The sequence below is a fragment of the Mus caroli genome, chromosome 11 (assembly GCF_900094665.2).
Source record: "Mus caroli chromosome 11, CAROLI_EIJ_v1.1, whole genome shotgun sequence".
Classification (NCBI taxonomy): Eukaryota; Metazoa; Chordata; class Mammalia; order Rodentia; family Muridae; genus Mus; species Mus caroli.
The window spans coordinates 80,322,076-80,345,002 of NC_034580.1; the positions used below are offsets into that span (position 1 = coordinate 80,322,076).

Consider the following 22,927-nt stretch of genomic DNA (forward strand, 5'->3'; position numbering starts at 1 on the left):
CAACTTGTGATAACACTACATCAAAGAAACTTGCTCAAGAACTGCTCTCAAAGTTCCTGCAGCAGCTTGCAGCTAGCTTCTGTGGCTTGCCTCAGGCCAATTAGCTAGTCTGGCAGCTTCTTAAGAACTGTACAGTAGTTGCCAGTTCATGGCTGGTATCTGCCTGCCTAGAGGACTGGATTCAGCAGCTGCAGAATTGTATTTGGTGTTTGCTATGAGAGTGAACTGCTGCCAAAGAACCATTGATGAACTTCACTTACATCCTAAAAATAATTGTCTATTACCTCTGCTGGGTGGTGGCTAGAGGATAGGTTAAACCCTTATTAAAAGTAGGTTGCAGGCTGGAGAGTTGGCTCAGCAGTTAAGGGCACTGAATGCTGTTCCGGAGGTCCTGAGTTCAAATCCCAGCAACAACATGGTGGCTCACAACCATCTGTAATGGATGCCCTCTTCTGGGGTGTCTGAAAACAGCTACAGTGTACTTCCATATAATAAATAAATCTTTAAAAAGGTTGAAAAAAATTTATGCCAATACTTATTAAACTCAAAAAATTTTTTCATAGTGTCTGTTTTTTTAAAAAAAGATTTGTCTATGTGTCTGTGTCTGTGTGTGCATGCACATGTCACGTGTGTATGGGTGCCCATGGAAGCCATAATGGGAGTTGGATCCCCTAGAGCTGGAGATGAAGGCAGCTGTAATGTGGATGTTGGGAAGTGAATTCAGGGCTTCTGGAAGAGCAAAAGCACTCTTAACCACTGAGCCATTTCTCCAGTGTGCCTAATCTTGATAGTTATATTTCACGAAAGAAGTATGCAGTCAGAAAAAAAAAAAAAGTCATTCACTTTGGGGAATTTAAAATGGGACAGGAGAAAAATTTCTACATTTATTAAATAACATCATTCTATAAATGTCAATCAAAGTATAATCAAAAGTTTTGGAAAGAAAAATACATTTTCTTAGTTTTCAAATACAGAAACAGAACACTCTGCATGGTATATTTCTGTGACGTCTTGAAATTCAGTAGTTCCCTATAAAGAGAAGTGACTGTATGTGAGTTTTATCCTGTCCAAACCTATGGACTCTAGATAATTTATATTGAAATTACCTAAATAATTCAGAGTGACTGAAGAGCAAAACTAAGCTTTAACCCAAGTAATTCACAAATCTTTCTAGTTATCTGAAATAAACAAACCATTCCCAATGTACACCCATACTAACCAGTCATTTACTAAAATGACTAAAATACAGGAAACTTTTTTTAGTCATTTATAATTAGATTTCCCCTGGCTAGCCCCAAAACTCTACTTGAATTATAATGTGACAAAATATTGAGTAATTAACAATAATAATTATAAGATGATTTAAACACATTCTACTTCAAATGTTTGTGTGTATTTTCACCTATATTGCCGGGAACCAGTCCAGCTCCAGGGACTGAGGAAATGCATGGGTACACCAGCCATTTTCAAGGGCAAAACTTAGTTTTACAAAAATAAAAGTTGTTTATTTTTGGTAATATTTACCTTTTTTGGGGGGGGGAGGGGTTTGAGACAGGGTTTCTCTGTGTAGCCTGGCTGTCCTGGAACTCAACTCTGTAGACCAGGCTGGCTTCGAACTCAGAAATCCTCCTGCCTCTGCTTCCCAAATGCTGGGATTAAAGGCCCGGCAATATTTACCTTTCTTTACCTCTTTGCTATTCTAAGGCAAGAAGCTGCTGGGTTTTGATAACTCCTGCTGTTCAGCAGCAGGAGATTAAGAAAAGGAATTAGCTGTCTTCTCTACCCTGGGAGCAGCTCTCCCCTTATCCCTGAAAATGTATGCCTGCTCCAAATTCTTCTCTGCCGGCCCCCAGATCAGGAGCACCTCTCAGCTGCTGAGTTGTCCGCTGTCTGCAGTGGAGTTAACTTGACCACAGATGACAACAGATGAAAGCCTCAGGAGCTTGGAGGTCTGGCGGCCTCTGACCTCACTAATCCCTAGCTGCAGCTTCCAAACCAGCACCATTTCAAGGGACATCGACACAGCTGCCAAGTTCATTGGAGCTGGGGCTGTGATAGTTGGGGTGGCTGGCTCTGGTGCAGGGCCTGGGACTGTTTTGGTAGTCTCATCATTGACTATGCAAGGAACCCTTCTCTGAAGCAACCCTTCTTGTATGCAATTCTGGGCTTTGCCCTCCTCAGAGGCCATGGGGCTCTTGCCTAATGGTGGCCTTTCTCGTCCTCTTCACCACGTGAAGCAGCTATCTCCACTTCCACCTCCCATGGTTCTTTTGCATCTTGTCTGCCCTGTATGTTCCTTTTCCTGGACCTTCCCAAGAAGTCTGGGGAAAGTGCTTGGCTCAGGTTTGAACAGAGAGAAGACAAATAAATACTGTACTAATAAGAAAAGAGAAGAAAAGGAATTAGCTTATTCAGTCTCTTTGTTCTTTTATTGGGAGCCCCTAACTGATTAGCTAAAGGCTAAAAGTCTCATTAGTTTTTTGTGAGTCAGAGAAAAGGGAAAAGAAAGTCAAACACGCAGAAAGAAAAAAATCACTCATTCTGAATGGAGCAAAAGAAAAAAAATAAGCTCCAACCTTTATTGCGGAGAGAAAGAAACACTTTTCCATTATTGTCATTCTTCTTAGCTCTTATTCTTAGTTAGCTCTTATGCTGTCTCAGAATAACTGATCACATAGTTTTCCAAGCAGCTTTACATTCTGTAAGTTCATAGCAAGTTAAAGACACTAATTCAAGTCATAAATCAATAAGGAGTTACAGCAGAAATGTTTACGTATGTTTCCATTAAAATTAGTACCTGACTAAATATTCATTATCTATTATTAACTCCATAGATTCATTAAAAGTTTAAAACAATAATTCTTATACTCTAAGAATTATTATGTTTTGCCAAGAGACAGATCATCTTCCTTGTGTTTCATTAGTTTGGAAGATATATACATCAGAATTTTATTTTCTGTCCTTGCACCTACAATAAATTGTCCATTCCCAGTTTATGACTTTCAGTTATCAGACAGTGATCTCATAGCTAACCTAGAAAGAATGTTTTCCCTGACTGTAAATTGTTCCAAGCCTGCTTTCTTTCTTTCTTTTTTTTTTTTTTAAAGATTTATTTATTTATTATATGTAAGTACACTGTAGCTGTCTTCAGACACTCCAGAAGAGGGCGCCAGATCTCGTTACAGATGGTTGTGAGCCACCATGTGGTTGCTGGGATTTGAACTCCAGACCTTCGGAAGAGCAGTCGGGTGCTCTTACCCACTGAGCCATCTCACCAGCCCCCGAGCCTTTTTCTTATCCTAGTGCAATTAGCCATGACACATGAAGGTTTTGCAGAGCTCTAATTGCAGCTTTCATACTATAGAGGCCTCAAAATTACTTGTATAAATTTAGGAATTCTATAGAATCATTATTAGGAATTTTGGAATCATCAATTTGTCTACATAGCATAAGAGAACATCTTTGTTGATCTGTAGAAAATCTGCCCAGTAGGGTGCGCTGATGCCCAGGAATCATTAGACTATGTAATAGTGGCAGGAAAGGCTTATCAGTAGCAAGAAGCAATCCTGGGATAAAAATCTCTGAAGGCCCTACAATTCAGAGCTTACCCACTGCAGTCATGCAAAGTGATGGGCCATCTTCAGAACTTACTGGCATGCCTTTAGCCTTTCCTAGATGAGTCCTGACACTACAGTATAAACTAATTAAGTCTGAGGGTAAGTATAGGAATGCTATAATCAACCTGAATCAGGCATGGGGACAGAGCACTCATACATTAAAAAAAAAAAAAAAAGTACATTAAAAAAAAAAAAAGACTTCTGAAAATTTGTCATGGTAGTGTGTGCCTGTATCCCAGCATTCAGAAAGTAGAGGATCAGTAGTAGTTCAAGGTCACGTCTTGCTATATAGTAAACTTGAGGCCCTGTTTCAAACAACTAAAAGCTAGCCAACCACAACTACCACCACCACCACCACCACCACCAAAACAACCCCCACAGGTTCACACTATCTTCCTCATCTCACTGATAATCCTCCCAGTTCTGAAGGTAAACTGGATTACTTCCCTACTTTTTTGCAAGCCCTTGGAACATAAAAATACTTGAACTAGTAGCAGGTTGTTCCCCCTACCATCTCTCAGTGTTAGAAAGAGAACATAGAAAGCTCTATCTGTTAGGCAAGCTGCTCTAATTACTAAGTTACCCCCTCAGTGTTCTTGTTTTCTTAAATGTAAAATTTGTAGTAAGCAAGAGTCAAAATATGGTAAAAAAACAAAAAAACAAAAAAAAACTGTCCTGCTTAAACAATTATTAAGCAAACTACAGTGTGCTATAGTTATTACCTTGACCTGTCCTTCCAAAGTAACAGTCAGGCAAGATCAAGCCACGTTCTTTCTAAGGCCACATCAGCTCATAGCCTAATCTTGTACCAATCTAAATATTGTATTATTCAACTACTAAGTAATTATAAGAAAGAGGAAAATCAAGACTTAATAAATTTTATGACAGTATATAACACTGTTATTAAGGGAAGAGTTTTATTTGATTCAATCACAAGGGCAACTATGTTTCACCCATCACAAGAGACAGTAAATAATTATCTTCAGTATTAGCATTAAAATAATTTACCCACACAATAAATTTTCAAAGTAATATGATGAATATCTCAAACTGACATTTAAGCAAATGACCAAGACTACATGGCTACAAGAATCTACTGCTAGTGCTAAAAAAGGGTTTCTCTAATTCTAAAAAACCAAAAAAAGTTACACATAGAATAAGAAGTAAACTTCAAATTCTCAAACATGAAAGATCCCCCGGAATTCCAGACACATGCTATATGCAACTTCCAGGAACTAGGACCTGGAAATCTTTGGGAGACGTTGTTTAGTCTACCATAGTCTCTAAACACAGATGTTATAGTTCCAAGAGAATAAGGTGAATTTCCATTGTTTCCTCACTTCCTCTCTGTCTTCTTTTCTCCTATATCTCCTCCTTGAATACAGACAAGATAAACTCAAGTGTGTGACACAGCAAGCAAGCTAGAGAAGTCTCCATCTCTCTGAAAGAACTTGAGAAGATTATTTTGTAACTAAGGCAAACCAGTCTGAACTAAATAAAATTGAGTCTAAGATAAGCCATTGTGAGATAAATCCAAATGGGGATACACAGGCTTTGAAAGGTAACTGTCATTATAAAACAACCAATAATGACAAGTACGAAGTTACAGCCTGAGTCCACTGCCATCATACTGTGATAAAACATGTTAACATCTCTGAGAACCAGAGTCTCTGAACATTCCAAATGTCTAGACTGGAATTAAAGATTCCTCAACATAAAAGAACCAAGAAAATTTATACCCAATTAGGAAATAATAACAGGTACCAACAAACTGATGACACAGGTACTATAGTTACTAGACAAGAACTTTAAAAAGTCTATCATAAAAACAGCCAAAGAAATTGAGGCAAATACTCTTAAAATAAGCTGGGAGATGAATGTAACATCATAGAGAAGATATAAAGGGGTCATATGGAAATTTTATAATATAAATATAACATCTATCCCCTAAACTCTAGTCTAGTAATTTAGTATTACTAATCATCTAATTTAAAACCGGGGTGGGGGAGGATGCTCCTCTTTTAAAGGTAACCATGACTTGAACAGCTAATTCTATAAATTATTAACACCATGTTACTTTAATCAGATGATTATATTCATAGCTCTACTAATACTAAGTAGGGAAAAAAAAACTGTGCTTCAACTTCACCAAAACTTTTTAAAAAATTATTTACTATCATGTATATGGGTGTTCTGTCTCCATATATTATGTGCATTAAGGTGTCCATCTCAGGGATCCAAGGAAAGGGCATTCCAGAGTTATAGACACTTGTGTACCCTCACATTGGTGCTGGGAATCAAACCTGGATTTTCTGGAAAGGAAGCCAGTGCTCTTAACCACTGAGCTAACTCTTCGTCCCTATAATTTTGGAGTGGGAGTGGAGGTTGGGGAAGGACAAGGTAGGCCATAGCTTACTATGTAGTTAAGTGTCAAAGTTACAGAAATCTGCCTGTCTCTGGCTCCTAAGTGCTGGGATTAAAGGTTGTACTGGCTAATTTTATGTCAATTTGACATAAGCTAGAGTTATTCTGAAAGGAAGGAATCTCAACTAGGAAAATGTATCCATAAGATCTTGGATTTCAGGCAAACCAATGGGGAATTTTCTTAATTAATGACTAATAGAGGAGGGTCCAGCCACGGTTGATGATTCCATCCCTGGGCTGGTGGCCCTGGGTTCTATAAGAAAGCAGGCTGAGCAAGCCATGATGGTAACCCAGCAAGCAGTTCCCCTCCATCATCAGCTCTGCATCAGCTCCTTTCTCCAGGTTCCTGCCCTGCTTGAATTCCTGTTCTGGCTAACTTCAGTGATGAATTACAATGTGGAAGGCAAAGGAATCTTTTCTTCCCCAACTTGCTTTTGCTCATGGGTTTCTTCATAGCAGTAGTAACCGTAACTAAGACAAAGGTGAACACCAACATCAGGCTCTTTGTTGATATTTAGTCACCTGTTTTCAGAACATAGGGGGCAGTCTATGGCTACGGAAAATGGTTAACACAGCGTAAAATAAGTAAACTATGACTACAGAATATACAACAGATGTACTATTTAATAAGATGAACTTAAGGTATCGTAACATCCAACATCCTACTTCTTTAAAGTGAGAAGGCCTAATAGCTACAGGCCTAAGTGACATTTAGCTGTTTAAAGCACTGTTATTACCTGGGCATGGTGACTGACAGTTATGATCCCTGGCACTGGGGAGACTGAAGCAGGCAGAGTGAGTTCAAGAACAGTCTGAGCTACTCAGCAAGTTCCAGACAGCTACATGGGAAAGAGAATAGAAGATAAAAGACAAGAGAAAAAGGAGGAAAATTAAGGTATTCTTAAATAAAAGTTTTCAAATTTGAAATTACTATTCAGAGCAGAAATAGAAGTTTTCTATCCACTCATAAAATAATTTAAGCAAATAATTTTGCCACTATTAATCCTTTCAGTACTGCCAACTACAAAATAATATTAAAATGGAAGGTTCAGCAGATGAAGGCACCTACTGCCAGGAGTTACAAACTGAATTTATTTTCTGGGAATAACATGGAAAATAAACCAACGACCAAAAACTGTGTTATGATCTCTATAACGTAGACACACACACACACCCTACAGTAAAAAATAGATTTAAAAAATTCCTTCAGGGGCTGGATAGATGGCTCAGTAGTTAAGCACACTTGTTGCTTTTTCAGAGGATTTCAGTTCAGTTCCCACCATCCACATCAGGTAGTTCACAAATACCTGTAAGCCCAGCTCTAGGGAAGCCAACAACACCCTCTCAACTTCTGCAGGCACCTGCACAGGTGTACCTGCACATATACAAACAAGTACATACACACAAATTCTTTAAAGTTCAGAAGATACATTTTTTTACAAATATTCATCATGAGCTATTTGGTTGGTAGGTATTTGTTATATACTGAAAATTATAAAATGCCATTGAAGAGTCTTTCTAATTTACTGGATCCAAAATACATAATTGTTTAAATGATAATTCTTCCAAATGAATCTACAGATTCAATATAATTCCTATTAAGCCAGTATCCATTTTTTTTCCTTTTGCAGAAACTGTGAGTTGATCCTAAAATTCTTATGGAGATGCAAGGGATCCAGAATAGGCAAAACCAAGAATAGAGTTGAAATAATGATGCTTCCCTTCTGATTTTAAAACATACAAAATTTCAGTTACCAAGATTGTGTGGGGACAGGGAGAAAATGTGATACTGATAAAAGATAACTATAAAATGCTTAGGGAATACAGGAGTAGATCTTTGTATAGGTAAAGCAATGGTCTGTCTGTCTTTCTTTCTTTCTTTTCTTCCTTTCTTTCACTTTTTTTTTTTGTTGTTGTTTGTTTTTTGTTTTTGTTTTTCGAGACAGGGTTTCTCTATACAGCCCTGGCTGTCCTGGAACTCACTCTGTAGACCAGGCTGGCCTCGAACTCAGAAATCCATCTGCCTCTGCCTCCCAAGTGCTGGAATTAAAGGCGTGCGCCACCACTGCCCAGCATAAAGCAATGGTTTCTTAAACAAAAAAAGAAACAGTACAAGTGAAAAATGGACTTCACCAATTTTAAGTTTTGTGATTCAAAAGGCACCAAGGAGAGAATGAGAAACTACCTAAAGAATGGGGAAAATGTTTGCAAGTAATGTATCTTATAAAAGGGCCTATATTTAGTCTTGCATTCCAATAAAGACAAGCCAATTTAAAAATGGATGCGAATCTGCTTTTGGGTACACATGTATATATACAGATAGATGTTTATACACAATCCAAAGAGATCAAACAATGTGACCTAAATGTCTCCCAGCACCATGAGACAGTTCTGTTTAAGCAAAAGAGCAGAGAGGAAAAACAGCTGAACAATCTTTGAATTTGGAAGCATTTTCTATTCATTATTATGAACTTTAAGTCCCTTCATTATTTTGTTTATTTTTTGAGACAAGGTCTCACTGTGTAGGCCTGGCTATCCTTGTCAAAAGATTCACTTGCTTCTGCCTCTCAAGTACTAGGATTAAAGGCATGTACCACCATACCTGGCTATGCCCCTTTTTCTAATTGGCAGGTCATACCGTAGTATTAAATTACTTGTCAACATTTTTGTACCATACTAGTATTCAAGACAGACGTATAAAGGGAAAGCAAGGATATGAGTTATAGGAGCCCATACTAAAACAGATTCCAATAAGCAATGTAAAGAGATATAAACAATAAACAAAATTTTAAAGAGATGTAAAACAACATATATCCTCAACCAAAAAACAAACATTAAGACAAACAAAAACCTAGAGCTGGAGAGATTGCTCAGAAGTTAAGAGTACTAACTGCTCTTTTAGAGGTCCTGAGTTCAATTCCCAGCACCCACATGGTAGCTCACAACCATATGTAATGGGATCCAATGCCCTCTTCTGATGTGTCTGAAGACAGCAACAGTGTACTCATGTACAAAAAATAAATAAAAATCTTTAAAAACAAAATACCAGATACAATATTTATTATATAAATGACAGAAGTATAGAACATAGTTTAGAAATACAAGTATTAAAAATTAAAAGCAGATTTGATTTATTTATTTACCATTTTTAAAAATAAGGTTTATTTTAAAAAATTTAAAAGCAGAGGGGCTGAAAGGACAGCTCAGTGGTTAAGAACACCTGCTTCTCTTGCAGAGGAACTAAATTCAGTTCCCAGCACCAACATGGCGGCTCACAACCATCTGGAACTCTAGTTCCAGGAAATTCAACATCTTCTTCTGGCCTCCATAGGCACTAGGCATACATATAGTGTATATATATTCAGGCAAAATGTTCATATACATAAAATAATCTAAAACAACAGCTAAAAACAATTTTTAAAAAAGCAGAAATTTAAGGTTCCTTGTCATATCAAGCTTAAAATTCCTATTATAACTTTTATTGTCTGATAAATTTTATTCTCATACTTAGAATAACAATGCATCTGTGTCCATAACTACAAGATATTATTATTTTTAAAAAGAGAATGTTTATAAACTTATCTTGTTTGTTTGTTTGTTTGTTTGTTTGTTTGTTTTTCTAGACAGGGTTTCTCTAGATAGCCCTGGCTGTCCTGGAACTAACTCTGTAGACCAGGCTGGCCTCAAACTTGCAGAGATCTGCCTGCCTCTACCACCTTAACGCTGGGAATAAAGGCATGTGCCACCACCACCCGACAGCATAGTTTATTTTTACTTAAACATTTTACAATTTAAATAAGAATTTAAGTAAGTTCTAATAAGCTCTTATTTCATTTATAAGATTTACAGACTCAACTTTACTCAATAAAAAATTTGTAAAACATACAACATAAAAACTAAATGTCACAGATGATATTTAAAATAAGGAGGCAATCATATATACAGTTCGTATAGTTATTTATCAGTTGCAAAGGCACCAAAAAGCAAAAGTGTGGCTGTAGAGGATTTCCATTCAACCTTCAAGAATAAAACACATCTAAACCAGGACCTGGCTGCTTAGCAAGAAAAATAACTGTAAGGAAGATGAAATCTTTTAAGAGGAGACTCCTGCAGAATTTTAAAAGCAATAGGGACAAGAGCACAGGGAGTGTAGCCTACACCTGTAAACCCAGCTCTCAGGAGAGGAAAGCATGAGCGAGCGTAAGAAGTTCAAGGCAAGCCTCGCTACACAATGAGCTGGAAGCCAGTCTCAGCTACAACAGATCCTGTCTCAAAATAAAGCATTTAATATCAGAAAAGAATTTAAATAATTTGAAATTTAAAAAAAAACTTAATGTAAGCTGGCAGACATCTATGAGAGAAAGGCAGCAGCATAAGGATTACCTCAGCAACTTTAGGAGGTACTCCATCCCCAAGCACTTCCCTGATGAAGCAGTGCTGACTCATGTAATAGGAGAGGCCGCAGGTCCTCTTGAAGGCATCTTTGAGTCGTTTCAGCTCAACATCTGTAACTACAAGTCAGAAACAGAAGATGGGTAAGAAACCAGAAAGAAAAAAAGGCTTTCATAACCCAGCTAGCTCCTCACAGTCAGATGAGGGCACACACCTGTGATCCCAGTACTCAAGAGGTTGAGAGAATAATGGAGTCTGAGGCCAACTTGAGCTATATGGAATGTCTTTTATTAAAAAGAAAAAAAGCTGGGCAGTGGTGGCACACACCTTTAATCCCAGCACTTGGGAGACAGAGGCAGGCAGATTTCTGAGTTCGAGGCCAGCCTGGTCTACAAAGTGAGTTCCAGGACAGCCAGAGCTATACAGAGAAACCCTGTCTCGAAAAATCGAAAAAGAAAAAAGGAAAAGAAAAAAGAAAAAATATATTAATTAATATATATTAAGTAATATTGGGGGGGGGGAACACATGAGTAGGCATAGGGCATAGACCTTTAATCCCAGAGGCAAGGGAATCTGAGTCTGAAGCCAGTCTGGTCTACACAGTGAGTTTCAGGAAAGCTAGAGCCACAAAGAGAAACCCTGCCTCAAAAACAAAACAAAACAAAAAATGATAAAAATAAGTTTAAAAAAAGGGGGGGGGGAGATGGGGATAGCTCAGCGCTTAAGAGCACTTTCTACTATTCCGCAGGTCCTGAGTTAATTCCTAGCTACCACATGGTGGCCCGCATAATTATCTATAATTCCAGTGCCAGAGGACACTCATACACATAAAATTTTATTTTAAATAAGACAAAACTTTAAAATATGCATAGAAACTTAGGCCAGGGAAAGCAAAAAATAGCATATATTTCAAACAGACAGGCAAAATGACATTAGATTCTGGTATCAATGGTTTTGGGCATTGGGAAACATACACATTTCCTTCATAAGAAAAGTACATTATTTGAACAGTCTCCAATTTAGATCCTTGCTATCTCATACATACACAAAAAATTATAAACAGTAGATACTTAAATGATACTTAATAATTTAAAATTGGAGAGATGGAAAGATGGCTCAATGGCTAAGAACATATAAAGGTTCCCAGTACCTTGTCAGGTGACTCACAGCTATCTGTAATTCTAGCTCTGGGGAGAGCCAATACACTTGATCACCTGTACTCAATGCACAAACCCACACACATAATTTTTTTTAATTATCTTAATCTAATTATGAATCTATATTATATATATATTATATATATATAATATGAATAAAATATAATGATATTTATTCAGAACCGGGTTAAAAAGTTAAGAGCATTGCTAAACAAAGTTCAGATCCCAGCACCTATATATCCCAGCACTTTTGTAACCCCAGTACTGCGGTGGATAGAACAAGAGGATCACTGGGGCTTGCTGGCCAGAAAAATGTGAGGTCCAGGTTCAGTGAGACCCCATAGCAAAATAAAAAAGTAGGAAGAACGAGAAAAGGACATTTGATACTCTCCTCTGGCACACACAGAGGTAAGCACTCCTAAATACAAGTCGGCATATACTAGATGCACACAGACTCCTATCTACTTATCTATCTAAGTTATGTATCCTATTACTTTAGGCATTGAAGACATCTTTCACTTTATACAATAACCTGTCTAAACAAAGAAGGACTAGTGAGACAGGTCATTGGGTAAAGGTGTTTGCTGCAAAAGCCTGGTAACCTTAGTTAGATCTCTGCAAAAATGCAAATAAATGTGGAAGTAGAAAAATCAACTCCACAAGGTTGTCCCTCTGACCTTGACACAAGATGTGGGGCACAGGATACATGCCAACACATACCATGCACTGGCACTGTCTTTGTTTGGTTTCTCTTACTATGATAAAATACCATGGCCAAAAGGAACATGGAAAAGGGGTTTAATCTGGTTTACACTGCGTTATCAAAGGAGGCCAGCACAGGAACTCAAGGCAGGAAACCTTGGGGACAAGAACTGAGGCACAAAAACTGGGCTTACTGGCTTGCAATCATGGGTTTCTCAGTTTTTATAAAACTAAGGACCTGCCCACAGTAACACCACCCAGATAGTTTGCCGGACCCTCCATATCAATCATTAATCAAGAAAATTCCCCACAGGCTTGCCCACAAGACAATCTACTGGAAACACTTTCTGAAGTTAATTTCCTCTTCCTAGATGACCCTAGTTTGAATCAAGTTGACAAAATTTAAGGAGCACACAAACAGTAGTAATAAAGTTAATTAATTAAAAGAGAAATGAACAATAATTCCAATGAAGATACAAAAATGGTTGGCTTTGGCTCAAGTTGGAAGAAACAAAGAAGACTTCTAGATGCAGAAGAGAATTACATTATTTCTTAAAGGTGAAGCCATGTGAAAGGGTCAAGAGCATGCCAAACAAAGGGAACATTTTATATTAATGTTTGGAATTATACCATATGCCACTACGGCAACATAAGGCAGGCTTAAGCAAAGAAGAACGATGAGGAGGGAGGAGGAAGGAAGAGGAGGAAGAAGGAAGAAGGAGGAGGGCAGAGGAAGGAGGAAGGAAGAGGAGAAGAAAAGGAGGCAGGGAGATGATGTCTACAACTGTGAAGATCAAGTTACAGTACTTTACCAAGAGGGAGGGATACAACTCAGACAAACTCTAAGCCCACTGGAAACAAGCACGAAGTGCAGAACTTTTGCTCTGAAACAGTGCAGAAGAGAGCAAAAAGCAAACCATTATTAGAAGAGGAAACAAAAAAGTAGGTAGACATCAAATCTGTTCTGAGAATAGAAGCAGTCTAGAGCAACACTAAGTTTCCATCCTTGGAAACTTGAAAGAAGGCAAAAGGAGTAAGTCAAAATATAAGGCAACTCTATGAAAGACATATGGTAACTTTGGGAAATTACATTAGCTTTTTAATTTCTTGAGTATAAAGCTTAGAAAGGTTTGTTGGGAGTCCATGGCATAAAGTTAACTAAAACACTGTATAAAAAACATAAAACTGAAAGAAACCAAAATTTACAATGTCTAAAAAGGAGTAAATGAAAAGAATGGCAAAGAAAACTGGTAATGAAAACCTAAAAACATGTTCTCCAAAGGCCAGAAAGAAGTTCCTGATAAGCAGTCCCAAGGTAGAAATGGCCAGCAAGATAAAGATGGAAAGGGCTTGGCACACAGCTAATCACTCAATAAATGTTTGTTATATGCAGGGAGGGTTCCAGGTTCAACAACATGTGGGGCAATGATTAAAAAGGAAAAAAAAATATATAATTCAAATAGTTACCAAAACGTAGTTCATCAGAAATCGAATTTACTAACATCTATAATATACCAACTCAGTATGTTGTTGTTTTTAGATGTGAAAACAGAACATAGAACAAAGCTCATCTCATTAATTATAGTAATTAGAGAGAAAACTTTGCTACTAGAACTACTATAGTTCTTCAAGATATCTAATTCGTTAATGGCTTTACTAACAAATGAAGTTGCTTCTGATCTAGTGGAGGCAAAATAGATTATTTTAGAATATAATACTGCAATCTTCTATTGTTTGTTAAAAATTACTTAAAAAACTATTAATTTCTATTCAAAAATCAGCATGCTTGTGATGGGATTATAGCTTACCAATAGAGTAACATTCTGAAGGCCCTGGTTTCAATCCCCACTGTGTATTGACGACATCAAACTGATGAATAATAAATTTATTCACTAATAATGGAGAATATAATGTGTACAGAAACCTTTTAAAGTATTTATAATAAACAATGTCCCATCAACAAAAAGATCAAATAAATTTATTGTATGTACTCAAAATATGACACAAAAATGCTGCCATAGATACAATATTGAAAATTATATTTTTATTTACTAAAAACAGTACAAAAACATTTTATCAATCAATAGACAGAAAGTGCATAAAATGTTCATTGGTTTGGCAGATATAGTGGTGCATGCCTTTAATGCCAGCTCTCAGAAGGCAGAGGCAGGTAGATCTTTGTGAGTTTGAGGGCAGCCTGGTCTACACAGTTTAGGTCAGCCAAAATATAAAACAATACCCTGTCTCAACAAAGCATTCACTTGGGGGCTAAGAAGGTAATTTTTAGGGCTTGGAATTCAGAATTTAAGTCTGTAATAGCTCTTGCTTAGCATGCATAAGACTGTAAGTTGCATTCCCAGCAGTACCCCAAAACAAACACTGGAATAAAGGAAGAGAAAGAGAGAGAGAGAATGAGAATGAATTAGAAAGAAAAAGAGAGAGAATGAATTAGAAAGAAAAAGAGAGAGAGAGAAAGAGAAAGAAAGAGAGAAAGAGAAAAAGACAGAGAAAGAGAGAGAGAAAGAGAGAGAGAGAGAAAGAGAAAGAGAGAGAAAGAGAGAGAGAGAAAGAGAGAGAGAAAGAGAGAGAGAGAGAGAAAGAGAGAAAGAGAAAGAGAGAAAGAGAGAAAGAGAGAAAGAATCAAAAAGAGAACTGCCAGGGTCCAGTAAGATGGCTCAGCATTTACCACCAAGCCTGATGATGTGAGTTCAATCCCCAGGCCCACATGGTAGAAGGAAAATAAGCAATTCAATGAAGTTGTTCTCTAATCTCCACATGCAAATGGCATAGGTGCACAACCACTGTACCCCATGAATTATATATACACAAACAATAGTAACTAACTAGATAAAAACTCACTTTTAAAAAGAAGAAAGGAGTCCGGGTTGGCTCAGTGAGTAAGAGCACTTGTTGCAAAAGCATGAGGAACTCAAACTGAATCTGTAGTGCCCAGGTAAAAAGCCAGGCACACCTAACTACTCCTTCACTTGTATTCCTAGCACAGGGGAAGGGGCTGGCAGGCTTGCTGGTTGTTAGTGGAGCTCTCCAGGTTCAATAGCTCCGGGTTCAATGAGTGTAACCCTGTCTCTAGAGAACAAGGCAGAAAGTGATAGAACAAGAAACCCAATGTCTTCTTCTGATCTCCTTGCATATGTACACACACACACGCACACCTGTCATAAGTTGTAAAGAATGGACTCATCATTGCTTTAGATTTGAACATGAGTGCAGTCTAAAGACAGCTAAGTCACAGTGTACTTACATTTAATAAATAAATAAACAAATAAATAAATCAACAGAGAAAAGCCTGCCTAGACATGCACATCTGTAACATCAGTACTAGGGAATCAGAGGCAGGAGTGAGTATCAAAGCACATTTGAAGCCAGGCAGCACTAAGTAGCAAGATTCTGTCAAACAAACAAGCCAACAAACAGAAAAAGAGACCTGAGGAATACGTCCAAAGGCAGGAAAGAAAGGAATAAATATGCTTGGTAAGTTTGGGCTCTTTTTTTTTTTTAAGATTTTATTTATTTATTTTCTATATAATATATATGATGAGTACACTGTTGCTGTCTTCAGACACACCAAAAAAGGGCATCAGATCCCATTACAGATGGTTGTGATCCACAATGTGGTTGATGGGAATTGAACTCAGGACCTCGGAAAGAGCAGTCAGTGCTCTTAACCTCTGAGCCATCGCTCCAGCCCAAGTTTGAGTTTTTAAAGAAGTTATTCTTAAAAATTATTCTAGAAAAAGAAAGAAGTGTAATGAGTGTAAAACTGTCTCCTTTTTCATTTATTCTTCTTTCATATTTACATCCCAACCAGTTTTCCCTCCTTCCTCTCTCTTCCCTGTCCTTCCCCACTAAAATTTTTTCGATAATTCTAGAATCTACTGAAAACTAAATCTTATTTTAATGTTCTATTAAAATGTTTGATGTCCATAGATATACAAAATATTCCCTAATGGAAAAGTTGACATTTTGAAAAAGAAAGCCTACAGAGGTAAGCAATCCACTGCTTCCCATTCTTTTCATTTTCTGCTAACAGAAGAAAGAAAATTTAATGGGGTTCCTGTTAGAGAACATGTTTCACCAAAAGAAAACAGGATGGAAGAAATCAAGGTTAAGAAATTTAACGAAGTTTTAAAAGATAAACAATGCACAAAAGATATGAAGGAAGCTAGGATAAGACACCAATAAACCCAGCACTCTGGAAACTAATGCAAAGGATTCTGTGCTATAAAGACCTGTTTCAAGAAAGGAATTGGAGGAATTTAGGAGATAGTTCAGTAGATAAAAGTGCTTGCTGTACAAGCATAAGGACCTAAATAAGATTCTCCAGTATCCACCTTAAAAAGCTGAACATCCAAGAACATTCTGCAGTACAAACTGTAGATGGAAGGTTTTGTAACTGGTTTTGTCCTTCTACTTGAGGCCTTGCCTGATTACAGGAAGAGGCTGGTTCAGGCTCTGTGTCCCTTATTACTAGGATTAAATCTTTGCTAGGCTTACTCTAATAGAATCCATGGAGAGAACCTACCATAATTGTTGCCAAAGATCAGAGACTTCATCCAGCAACTGATGGGAGGAAATGCAGAGTCCCACAGCCAAACATCAGGAGGAGGAAGAATAGGATGAACCAGATAGGTCCCAGATGCTACAAGAATAGGGCCCACAGGATCAACTGACTGGGACTCATGGGGACTTGCAAAGATCAGGGAGCCTGTAGAGGGTCTGACCTAGGTCCTCTGTATGTTATAGCTTAGTATCTTGGTATTCTTGTAAGGGCTCCTAACAGTGGAAGTAGGATTGTCTCTGACTCTTTTTTGCCTGCTTGCAGACACTTCTCCTACTGGTTACCTCTTCCTGACCTTGTGTGATGTGATGGTATATGCCTAATCTTACTGAGGTTGGCTATTTGGTTGATGTTCCTGGGAGGCCCACTCTTATTTGAGGGGAGACAGAGATGGGGTGACTCTGGGGGAATGGGAAGACTGGAGGTGGGGGACTGGAGGGAAAGGGAGGGGGAAACTGCAGTTGGGATGTAAAATGAGAGAAGAATAAAAATAAAAAAAAAAAAAAAGGTGAACTCACAGGATGCACCTATAATCCCAGCACTGAGGGGGCAGAAGTAGGAAATGGAGACAGGAATCCTGAGGTGTATATACAGTGAAAGATCCTCTCTCAAAAAAGGTGGAGGGAGACCAGCTCTGACCTCCAGATGCACACACATGTGTAAGTGCATCTGTACTCACATGGGTATATACCATACACATACAAATAATAAAAATAAGTTTTTAAAATAAGAAAGGAACATAAAAATAAAATCAACATTTCACTGCTATACACAGTTTAAAAAAATAGTGTCATGTCTAGGTCACAAGGCTGTTCAGATTCAAGGACCACAAGAGAATGAATGTCAAAGCTATGTTATAAGAAGCCTGTTGTCATAGCCACTTTTTGAAAATATGTCATATATATGAGTAGGAAATACTCATATTAATATAAATTATTATCATTATTTGGATTGGGCTTTCTTTTTCCATAGGTTCCTAAACAACTCATGTAATTTCCTTTTACAAATCCTGTCATGACAGCTTAGATATCTAAGTACAAAAGATAATGGTACTCTGTAAAACAGGAGTGCTATTGCAGAGGTCAGATTAAGAAGAGTTAAACTGTTGGGGTGGTAGTTGTGCATGACTTTAATCCTAGCACTTGGGAGACAGAGGCAGGTAGATCTCTGTGAGCTCAAGGCCAGCCTGGTCTACAGAGTTCCAGAATGGCCAGGACTACACAGAAAGACCCTGTCTCAGAAAAAACAAACAAACAAACGAACAAACAAACAAATAACAAAAAAACAGCAATACAGAATTATATCTAGGCAGAGTTAGAGCTAAACTAAATATTTAAATTTCCAACCTGGCACTTTTGGAAAGTACAAGACCAAGTAACAGAATAGACACTGAACAAAACCATGTAAACTGTAGCCTCCTCAGGAGAGAACAAATTCCTATCTGATCCGTACCAAATGGATCCATTTCAGGTATGGTACATAATACAGCCTTAAAAGGCAAGGGGGGGGGGAAAGCAAGGGGGATTGAGCAGGGATTGTAATCTATTTTTTCATCAAAACAAAGATACAAAACTTTCAATATCTAAGATTTACCCAAGACCAAGAAGAGAAAAGGGGGGGGGGGAGGAACCCAAGCACAAGAATGAAAAGTACTTAGGCCATCTTTAGATGAATTAGTGATCCAAGGCTCTAGGTATATTCTTTGGGGTTAATAAAAAGGAAATCTTGGGCTGGAGAGATGGCTCATCAGTTAAGAGCACTGACTGCTCTTCCAAAGGTCCTGAGTTCTCATCCCAGCAACCACATGGTGGCTCACAACCATCTGTAATGAGATTGGATGTCCTCTTCTGGTGTGTCTGAAGACAGCTACAGTGTACTTACATATAATAAATAAATAAATCTTAAAAAAAAAAAAAGGAAATCTTTTTCTGTACTTAATTAGTTCTACAATGAAGTATACTACTTAATAAGGCAACAGCCATGCTATTATGGGAAAGAAAATGAAAGATAAAGAAAAAGAGGGCTAAGAGTTTTCTTATGCCGGGCGTGGTGGCGCATGCCTTTAATCCCAGCATTCGGGAGGCAGAGGCAGGCAGATTTCTGAGTTCGAGGCCAACCTGGTCTACAAAGTGAGTTCCAGGACAGCCAGGACTATACAGAGAAACCCTGTCTCAGAAAACAAAAACAAAAACAACAAAAAAAGTTTTCTCTAGCAAACACAGAAGTGGATGCTCACAGTCAGCTACTGGATGGATCACAGGGATCACAGGCCCCCAATGGAGGAGCTAGAGAAAGTACCCAAGGAGCTAAAGGGGTCTGCAACCCTATAGATGGAACAACAATATGAACTAACCAGTATCCCCCGGAGCTCATGTCTCTAGCTGCATATGTATCAGAAGATGGCCTAGTTGGCCATCAGTGGAAAGAAAGGCCCATTGGTCTTGCAAACTTTATATGCCTCAGTACAGGGGAACGCCAGGGCCAAGAAGTGGGAGTGGGGGGGAGGGAAGAGGGGAGTCGGGGGGAGGGTATAGGGGACTTTTGGGATAGCATTAGAAATGTAAATGAAGAAAATACCTAATTAAAATAAAGTTTTCTCATAATTTTTAAACTTTTTCATTTTATATTTAAATGAAATGAAATGTTTTGCTTGTATGTATGTTTGTTGTATCTGTGCACCATGTATGTACCTGGTGCCAGACAGTGTCAGCCCCCTGCACAGTTGTTAACCACCATGTAAGTTCTAGGCATGTGTCTGGGTCTTCTGGAAAGGCAACAAATGCTCTGAACCACTAAGTCATTTCTCCATGGTCACAGGTTTTTATAGAAAGGGCAAAAGCACCATTTCAAAATTTAAAAAAATTATTTATAAAGAAAGCTATTACGGCTAGGGAGATGACTCAGTTGGTAAAATACTTGCTGTGTAAGCATGAGGCCCTGGGTTCTGATCCCCAGCACCAACTTCAAATAGGTGAGGGGTCTGAGCCAAGAGATAGCACTGGCTGCTCTTTTGGCTGTGGTTCAATTTAAACCCCCATACAACTGCTCACAACTATCTGTTACTCCAGTCTCAGAGGAATTACACCTTCTTTTTGCCTAAAGGTCGCAGATAGATGCAGGCAAAACACTCACACACATAAGATAAAATAGGGCTTAGTTGGTAGAGTACTTGGCTAGCATTCATTCAATCCTTAGCACCCACAACTGACAACAATTTGTCACTCCAGTTCCAGGGGCCCCAATACCTTCTTCTGGTCTCCAAGGCACCAAACATGCAAGTGGTACACAGACAAACACACAAGCCAAGTATCCATGCACATAAAAGCTAAAAAAGCAAATATTTATTTTTAGGGGTTTTTTTGTGACAGGGTTTCCCTGTGTAGTCCTTGCCATTCTGCAACTCCTTGTTATTCTGCTGCTCAGAGATCAGCCTGCTTGGGCCTCCTGCATGCTGGGATTAAAGGTGTGTGCCACCAGCATCCAGCTAAAAATTAATCTTATAAATAAATAAATAGGGGCTGGAGAGATGTTTCAGCAGTTAAGAGCACTGACTGTTCTTCCAGAGATCCTGAGTTCAATTCCGGGCAACCACATGGTGGCTCACAACCATCTGTAATGGGCATCTAATGCTGTCTTCTGGTGTGTCTGAAGACAGTAACAGTGTACCCACATACATACCCACATAAATAAATTTTAAAAATAAATAAATATATGTGCTTTTGTTCTTTGAAAAAGTGTAAAAATGGTCCACTAGTAGTACATACTAGTTAACATTTCAGAGCAAATCATCTGTAATTCAAAGCAGGAATTAAAGTATAGCAGTTTCTATAGCATTTGGCCTCAAATGTTCAAAGACAGTGCTGCCAGGGTTGCGATATACTAAGAAACTCTGTACTAGAAAACTAGAAGTGGCTCTCTACTTGACACATGAAGTTGTTCTTGGCTTTACCACAGCACACATGGTTAGTGTAGACTGTAAATGGATGTGGCTCCATATCTTCACCTCTCAGACCACAAGTATCTGTAATCAAAAGGAGCCACACCACCCTTACAGAGCATCAGCATCCATCTGCCTCTATTTCTGTTCCCAAGCATCCTCTGAGCTTGCCTGTATCATATGAAAAATTGAACTAATCTAAAAGAAACTTTGGCTTCCTTGTTCCTGTTACAAAATTCTTTTTAGTGTATAAAAATGTGAAGAAAAAAAATATAGACTGGGATCTTTGTGTAAGAAAGCCAAACTACTTTGTGAATAAATGAAATAGTTACAGCAAACTTTAGGGCACAGATAGAAAAACACTCAAGTTGTAAAAATTATTTCTACAGGAGTGACAGTTCCCATTCTGAAACATGTCAAATATGCCACTATAAAGTTAACTTAAAATAACTTCTGGGGTAGATTGTGTCTTTGAAAACTGCCTGTAAGAACAGAATATGAATTAAAAAAGACATAACTTAGTTAACAGTCACAGGAAATTTGCTGTATGCTTAGATACAAAAATAGAATTTTAAAAATATGACTGAAAAAAAATGCCCTTAAGTCTTCATTAGCTTCTCATATTTTCTGCACTACAACAAAATGACTCTCTAACATGTTGATAAGTTTTCTAGTTTTTTCACTTGCTTCTAGCAGTTTCTCAAACCAAACATGACTTATCATTTTCTTGGTTCATAAACTTCTGAAGCTATCAGCAACATACCATTCATCAATTCAGTGACATTATATGTTTCCAAGTATCCTCACCTCCTCCAACGGAGAGGGAGGGATTAGTCAAAAGGCATCTAGTAGCCCAAATTCCTTTATAAATCTCAGTGTCTTTAACCTACTGAACAAAATTAATAACAAAAGTTACACCTAACTTGCTATTTTAATCTTTAAAAAGTATTTCAAGGCAGGTGTCATGGCCCATGCCTATAATCTCAGCTCTTGGGAAAGAGAGGCAGAGGATCAAAAGTTCAAAACACATCACCTTATTTGTGACAATTATATCTTCGTGATCTGACCACCTTCCAAAGACTATGCCCTTAATGCCATCACTCAAAAATTAGGTTTCAACACATGAATTTTGGAGCAGACATACACATTCAGAGCACAGGGCTCACTAAACCAATCACAATTAACATTCAGAAATCTACACACATTTATTTCCTCCATTCTATTTCACTTTAAAGAGAAATCTTTCACAACATAATTAAAAAAACAACAAATTTACCCCATTAATTTCACCATCAACTAAGATCCTTGTCAGAAAAGCCCAATGGTTCTGATAAGATCTATCACCTATATACAACTCAAAACCACATAGTTTTGTAAAAAAAAAACCAAAAACTACAAATGACAATATATATATAGACAGATATAGATATATATAGATAGATAGATAGTTTAGGAAAGTGGGGGCTGGGAGGACAGGGTCTCACTATGCAGCCCCAGCTGTCTCTGGCTTCTTAGTGCTGGGATTAAAGGTGTGCCTCACCACAGTCGGTCATATATAGATCTTCATCAATGCTTCTGGAAAGTGGTTCTAATTTTTTTACACTGTACTAGCTGAGAGCTGAGCCCACAATTTTCAAACTAAAAGCTAATTCCTTATACCTAATTTTTAGTTTGGCAATCATGAAATATTTCCTATAATTTTCAGAATTCACAAAAAAATCCTTGGTGACAGAATAATATGGTTAATAACCTTAGAAGAGAACAAATTCATAAAATCTAGATGCAACATAAAAGTATATATTAGTCAAACACAATATATTAATAAAATATGGAATTATTCTTTCCATGCAAAATAGAAGTAACTAGAATTTATAAGCATCTTCTTTGGAAAGCTGATGAAAACAAAGTACATACTGCTGGGAGTTGGTGGTGCACACCTTTATTCCCAGCACTCAGGAGGCAGAGGCAGGCAGATCTGTGAGTTCAGTGCAAGCCTACTCTACAGAGAGAATTCGAGGACAGCTAGGACTATATAGAGAAACTCTGTCTTAAAAAACAAAAACAAAAATAAAACAGAGAAATCCTATCTGGAAACAAGCAATCAATCAAAAAAGGAGGG

At 37.8% G+C, this 22,927-nt stretch overlaps 1 protein-coding gene and 1 pseudogene across 4 annotated transcripts in view; one reads left to right on the top strand and one right to left on the bottom strand.

Moving 5' to 3' along the window:
* The window catches only part of Usp32 (ubiquitin specific peptidase 32), a 135,039-nt gene that overhangs the window by 90,231 nt on the left and 21,881 nt on the right, over positions 1–22,927 (bottom strand). For all 4 annotated transcript variants that reach the window (XM_021175609.2, XM_029483333.1, XM_029483332.1 and 1 more), the window contains exon 2: positions 10,425–10,552. In XM_021175609.2, coding sequence (XP_021031268.1) covers positions 10,425–10,552 — 128 coding nt within the window. The remainder of the gene's footprint in view (positions 1–10,424; positions 10,553–22,927) is intronic.
* Positions 1,841–2,235, top strand: LOC110306202 (annotated as a pseudogene).